Source organism: Sinocyclocheilus grahami, unplaced genomic scaffold (genome assembly GCF_001515645.1).
Source record: "Sinocyclocheilus grahami isolate Dianchi unplaced genomic scaffold, SAMN03320097.WGS_v1.1 scaffold777.1, whole genome shotgun sequence".
Classification (NCBI taxonomy): domain Eukaryota; kingdom Metazoa; phylum Chordata; class Actinopteri; order Cypriniformes; family Cyprinidae; genus Sinocyclocheilus; species Sinocyclocheilus grahami.
The window spans coordinates 59,297-66,455 of record NW_015505956.1 but is presented as its reverse complement, the minus strand read 5'-3'; the positions used below and the strand labels follow the sequence as shown (position 1 = coordinate 66,455).

The window sequence follows — 7,159 nt, the reverse complement described above, 5'->3', positions numbered from 1 at the left end:
GTTTTGTTTTTAATGGCTTTTAGAATGTAATTTTAACAACATTATTATAACTGATTTACAGCATCAGCATGCTGTAATGTATGTTGATAATAATTCAGAATGCTTTTTTGCGAGATGATGAGACATTGAAATAAGCTTATGGCTTAACAAAAACTATCTAAAGATGAAGGATAAGAATTAAAGGCATCACCCAAAAATAAAAATTTGTCAACATTTACCCATCTTCATATTGTTTCAAACCTTATTCTAAACCTAAGGAGATGTTAAGCAGAATATTCACACTACAGAATAATATGAGGACACGAATGAAGACAGAGTACTTAAAGTCAAAAAAGCACTATGTCATAAAAATAGTCCATATGACTTGTGTGCTGTAAGTCTTCTAAAGTTATACAATAAACATACTGATGTTTAAATTGTTATTTACTGAAAATCTTCACTACTGCAGCTCTTTATTTGTGTTTATGTATATAAAATTATGAAGTGTGAAGACACGTCACACACATTAATGATGCCAAACAACATTGGTCATTGCGTGTCATGATTGATCGTGATGAACCAGTTTTAATATGCAAAAGTGTGAATGCCATTTGACAGCTATGGCAGAGGAGAAGCTTTGTGAATTTTATTATCAGTGCATAATGACTTTAATTTCGATGAGTTCCACACTACATTTGGCTTCATACGAGTTAGAATATAGCACAATAAGTTGTATTAATTACTTTACTTTCATGGTTTTCTGTATTTTTTTAAGTTCAAAAGCATCCAACCCTACTTTCAGTTTAAGGAAAAGAGCAGCGTGAACATTCTGCATATGGCCTAACTTTCTTTTGTGTGATGCATCAGAAAGGCATATGGGTTTAAAACAAAGTTAAGTAAATGATTACAGAACAACTGAACTTGTGCTCCAGACAAAATGCCAGCTCTCCAAGCTGTGGCCAAATCATCCTCAGCTGTGCAGTTTGATCCGAACGATCTCACACCTCAGGAATAGAATGATCCATTAGTGACTTTACAATACTGCTGGACATCCTGCAGTAAGACAGAGGATGTTAAGAACACTTTTGTGAGAGGCAATAAAAGAAGGAAAAATAAGATACTTTTGGTAAAGTTACATGAATAGACTGTTGATTGGCATTGGGTTTTGTCCACCCATAGTTTATTTTCCATACCTTTTCATCACGTGTTCAAAAATAACCTCTGGCATCACAGTTACCGTGACAACACCTCCGCTGGAATTAAGGATGTCTGTGATTTGGGAGTCCTAATAAAAGAGATGAAAATACAGTAGCTTAAATTGAAATAAAATCTTTTATGAGTCACCTGCTTGTGCTTTAAAGGGCCATATTGTTAATTAAGAGAGAGAGACAGAGCAAAAAGAAAGAAGGAAAACCAACAAATGCAAAATACTGATGTAATTTACCTTCAGTCCAATTATATTCTGACCATTGATCTCACAGATCTGATGATCAGTAAGGAGGCCATTACGTGCAGCTGAGCTGTCTTTTACTATTGAAGTGATTCGACCCTTTTTAAAAAGAAAGCCGAGCTGCCCGTTCATGTCCTTGTGAAGAGTAACAGTTCGTTCCAATGGCCTGCAAACAGAAATAGTATTTTCAATGCTGATTTGTAATTGCATAATGAATATGCCCATAATAGTATACCAGGCAACATTTTTTTCTTTTTTGTATTTTCTTTCCTAAAATGAAGACAAAACAAATGTTGCCTGGGGGTCCTTTCCAGACGATTATTGCATCCTCGCATCCATTACCATATATGTATTGTTATTTCAAAACCACCTGACACCGAGAGATGGACAGAGTGAACTCAACAGTGTTTATTGGCAGATAAGATTATACAAACACAATATCCAATGATACAGTAGATTCTGTATGTTTAGGTATAGATGAGATCTCACGCTGACTGAGTGAGGGAGTCGGGTTTAAATAGTTTCTTAAATGTCAGGTGATTGGAAATAGGTGGTGATGATTAGAATTCTGAAGACTGTAAGTGGTGTGTGTTGAGGGAAAGAGAGTAAGGTGTGGGTGTGACCGTATATCTCTCCACTGGCTGCTCCTGTGGACCAATGTGTCTAAAGTCAGGGCCAGCCCCAGCCACACAGTGCTGGTTTAGTTGGGTGGTTATCTTTGAAGAAGGATAGCAGGGCCGGATCCTGAATGTTGTCCGAGCCCTCTAGGAGCACTTCTCTGGGTTGTATCCCTCCCAGTCAACGAGGTAATCAGAGGTGGGTGTGGGAGTGTGGCCAAGGCAGACAAACTGCCATGAACAGCTGTTTCCAAATTTTCTAAGCGGGCACAAAAGGTAGATTATGCCAGAGAAAATAATGGCTGTGGATTAATTTGGCTAATTATCCTGGCCTGGGATATTTTTGTGGCAGAAAGAAAAAGTGCCACACCTGCGCAGGGTAAAACATGGGAAGGCAGAGCAAGAAGGCTTGCCCTGTCCACCCCACACTTCACTTTTTCCCTTTCAGGATGACATGATGGACTTCATCAAACTGATTCTGTGTCAAATGTATGAAACACATTGTGCTTGTTAACACGTTAAAGGTGGGCTGAGTGTTTCCCAGAAAAATTGATATTAATGGGTGAAAAACCTGAATAAAAGGTCATGTTTAAGAAATTATTTGATGAATAGTCAGACACCTTTAAGCAACAAATAAATAATTGAGCTGAATTGAAATTTAGTATACACCACCTAGGCGTGGTATACAGGGGGAAAATGAAAATGAAATTATAAATGATATTGACTGAAATTGGAATGATATGGATTCCAGCCCAGTCAATCTACTGGTGGAAAATGGACAGCCCTCAGTCCACATGAATTTAGTCTTCACAGGTCACTGCAGTAAGGATCGACTGGGTGATGAGTAAACATGTGCTGTCTCTAACAAAAGCATTTTAAGATCTTCTTTCACAGGTAGAAGTAGTTATTCTGATATCAAGGATGGTTTACTCCGCTAATCTGGACTGTTCGAGTGACAGAGCGAGATACATGGCTTCGGTGTTCCCTTAACGTTGTTGAAAGGAGGAACATCCTGAGTTCACACCAGGTGTGCCTCTAACCCTGGCAGGGGCAGAAGAGTCCCCTAGGGGGACCAACAAGGAGGATGAGCAAATTCAACTGGTGGCTTAATTTTACCAAATTGTGAACCAAGACAAAAATCATACAGAGTATTCGCTACTTCCCTTGCCTAATTACTAAGCATAGACATACTCAGTAAGCCTTTATCAATCAGCATCAATCGACCTTTATCAAACATTTACCTTCTAAGAACTAACCCCTAATGTCACCTGGACTTCTGCTGTGTTGAGGACTTACTACTGCTATCAGGCTTTTAATGTCAGGAGGCCTTAGATGTGGTCCAATTTTTTCATCTCATCTAATTTGTTGCTAACCTTTTAGTTTTAGCCTGTGATAGTAATGTATCCCATGGAAGAGTCAAGATAATCTAACAAATGATCTTTTACAGTCTATATCACTACTATAGACCTATGCAGTAACTCGAGTCAGCTAAAACAACAACATTATCAGTAATGTTATACAAATAGACAAAACAAATCTTTTGATAAATCTAAACCACATCGTAATCTCTTCATTCCATGCTGTATCAGAATGAGGTCAGGATCAGGATGATTTAATCGGTCTCTCACATTCTCCTTTTTCTGCTAAACTAAGTTGCTCCCTTAATCTTTCCTTGATTCCGGCAGGCTCTTTATCAGTTTGAGCAAACATTGAAGCCCAATATGCTTGTAAGTGCCTTGATGACTAGAACTGTTAAATGTGCTGAGTTTAAGTGGAATTAGAAAAATGTTGATGGACTGCCAGAATATTTTTATGAGTTTGCCTGTCTGTGCTCGCTCTTACCCTCCCTTTCTCTCCCCTTCTGCTTTTCCCTCCTTCCTTCTGTGTTCTCTCTCTCTACTCTCGGTAGTCTTACCTGCATGCACATATGATACTTAGGGTTCAAATGGTGGGGGCCCTCTTCAGAACCAGGTTACTGGGTTTGGTCTGTCCTTTGCTGAAGGTTGAAGTGTCCCTCTGCCAGAAGCAGTACCACCGCTCCCTTACGCAGTTTGCGTAGGGCACCAAATCCCAGGGGGGCACAATCCCAGTTGCTCAAAAAAAATTATAATAATGTAAATCTGTGCATTTTATATTAATATTAACATACATACACAAATAAAAATCTAAACATGAAAATACATACATACATACATATATATATATATATATATATATATTAAATACAAAAAATGCATTTTAAGATGAACGCAGTAAGCACATGTGACGCGCCATTCCCGCATCTGCACCCGCGCTCGCTCTCCCCTCATGTATGCGGCTGAATACAAATGATCATCATAAGGGAAAAGACATCAGCGCAGTCTGGCGCAGAGAAAAGTCAAATAAAAAAAGCCCGAGATGAAGCCCGTGCATCACTTCGGGTAACTACGTTCATAACCCTGTGAAACTTTTTTGACTGTTGACGTGTTTTAATGTCGGTAATAATTTCACCACCACCACCAACGCATCTGACTTAATATTCTAGATTCCATGCCTTAAAATGTATTATATAAAAACTATGAGGCAATAGGCTATATGGTTTAAACATGGTTCCCTTTCATGGGAACTTCGAACTGCGTCCTCTAAGGGTCGCTATGGGGAATGCCTCATCATGACCCGTGTCTGAAGCATACATTGAAAAAAACACCCACAACATGTTGGCCCGTGACAGCCATGACGTCACTACCAGTGCGACTATAGTATAAATAGGCACCGGGAGAACACATCCTCCTCACCGACTGTTTTGTTTGAAGCGTGCATTTCCGTGGTAAGAGCGATCTCTAATCATTCATTATGGAAAGCACTAGCAAAGCGTTTAGAAGATGTGTGCATCCGTGTCATTGCTACCAGTGCGACTATAGTATAAATAGGCACCGGGAGAACACATCCTCCTCACCGACTGTTTTGTTTGAAGCGTGCATTTCCGTGGTAAGAGCGATCTCTAATCATTCATTATGGAAAGCACTAGCAAAGCGTTTAGAAGATGTGTGCATCCGTGTCATTGCTATTTGACACCCGATGACACACATGATCTATGCGTTGTTTGTTTGGGCGAAGAGCACGCACACAATGTCCTCGAGGGGGCAATCTGCGTGCACTGCGAGCGTTTTTCAATGAAAAAGCTCCGTTCTTGTTTGTCTCTTTTTTCGAGTAAAGCGGGGCAGCCATCTGCTTCCCACAGTTCAGGATCCGCTGCTGCTGAGGCACGGAGGAGAATGAGCTTGTGGGGATCGCAGGTGGACCTGGCCGATGAGTTTAAAGTGGGGCTTTCCCTCTCGCGCTCGTCGACTGTGGATGAGAATGAGCCGCTGGAGGATGATGTTATTTCTTTAACATCTTCTGATCCAGGGGCCAGTGCTCTGCTGGGTTCAGCCCAGGAAGAGCAGGAAATGTCTGAGGAGGGCAAAGAAGCTGAGGCCGAGCCTTCCCAATCCTCCTGTCCTGCGTAGGAAGCGGACTAAGGAAGTGACGTCGCCTCGATGAACGTTATCTTTCTGGCCATAGTCCTCCAGCTCAGGTGAGCCTTCTTTTCCTTCCTGATCTCCATACTGAGATCGCGAAGAAATGGAAAAGGCCGTTTTCCTCACGCATCCATTGGTTCCAGCATACCAGCTATGCCAACATCGAGGCAATGCGCGAAAACAGCTACGCGAGGACGCCCCCCGTAGAAGAGACGCTAGCTAGCTATCTCTCTATGGGTGAGGTATCTTCTCTCAAAACTCCCTCCTTGCCATCCAAGCCCCTTCAGATTACATCTCGCTTGAATGGCAGGGCATACGCAGCAGCAGGTCAGGCTGTCGCTTCGTTGCACACGTTGGCGGTGCTCCAGGCATACCAGGCTGACCTGCTGAAAGACAGATAAAGGCGAGAGCCATTCTCCTGATGAGGTAGCAGAGTTGCGCCGCACCACGGATCTCGCTCTCCGTGCTACTAAGCAGGCCGCCTCTGCTATGGGCAGATTCATGGCGGCTATGGTAGTGATGAAGAGGCATCTGTGGGTGAACCTGGCAGACATCGGGAGGAAAGAAAGGGGCTTTCTTCTCGATGCCCCGGTTTCGCCCTCTGAACTTTTTGGTACCTCCGTTGAGACTGTGGTCGAGAACTTCAGGGAGGCGAAGGTGCGCTCAGCGGCCTTCAAATCCTTAATTCCACGAAGGTTCAGGTCAAAGCCCGAACAACCCAGGGGTCTTGGCCCGTCTCGGTTTGAGGATCAGAGACGAGCACAGAAGGCTAGTGTCGCGACTCGCGCTCCTCCCCCTCCTTCGGGTAGGGGTAAGAAGAATCTCGGGTCAAAGTGAGGTAGGCAAGACCTAAGGGATGTGATCCAGACAATGCGTCAGCGCTTTCGTCCAGATCAGAGTGATATCTCAGTATCTACTCATTTCCCTCCGGGTGCTCGACTTGCAGTGTTTATTTCACTCGTCGATATATGTCCAGACAGTACGATAAGCCGGGTTTTGGCGTCATACTTCCTGGATCATGCGGCCAGGTCACAGGCTTCTCTGCGGGAGCCTTCTTGATCATCAGGCCCCCGGCACGGCACTGCAAAAATTTCCTGGACGTCCGGGCTGGGCTTATGCTTTCAGGCTGCCCTGTCTGGTTTACCGTATCTGGGTCGCCCTGAGGGGCCTCCCGATCACCAGGATATCCCCCTCTTGCGGAGGCATTGAGCGGGAAGTATAGGTGGCATTTGCGAGAACCTTCTTGTGTAATGCTGTCTCAGGCAGTGCTCCCCTCACCTTAGAGGGTTGTATTTGAGCTTGCCTCTCCCGTTTGGCCCAGTACTACCGGGTATCTGTGAGCAGATGCTTGGAAAACTCTTAAATCCATCCTATGGTAAGTGCACACGTTATGCTTTGCCCACTTTTCTGAAATCATGTATGGTAAGGGTTACGCGTTATTAATCTCGTTCCCTTTCTCCGAGTTGGTTTAGACCCCGGAACCTTGGGCTCCACTCAACTAGTGTGTCTCTGTCTACACACTCTGGAAGCGTCGCTCCCCTCACCATTGAGGGTTATTGTGAGCATGGTGCTTTCTTTCGAGCGTTTAATTCTCTCTGAGGAGTTGGATTCCT

At 43.3% G+C, this 7,159-nt stretch overlaps 1 protein-coding gene across 3 annotated transcripts in view; it reads right to left on the bottom strand.

The window, feature by feature from the left end:
* Positions 1-378: 378 nt before the first annotated feature.
* LOC107561531 (syntenin-1-like) overlaps positions 379-7,159 on the bottom strand; it is a 30,872-nt gene continuing 24,091 nt past the window's right edge. For all 3 annotated transcript variants that reach the window (XM_016245994.1, XM_016245995.1, XM_016245997.1), the window contains exons 8-10: positions 1,424-1,595; positions 1,173-1,264; positions 379-1,032 (exon numbers count right to left, since the gene is read on the bottom strand). In XM_016245994.1, the coding sequence (XP_016101480.1) occupies positions 978-1,032; positions 1,173-1,264; positions 1,424-1,595 (319 nt within the window). In that variant the 3' untranslated portion in view covers positions 379-977. The remainder of the gene's footprint in view (positions 1,033-1,172; positions 1,265-1,423; positions 1,596-7,159) is intronic.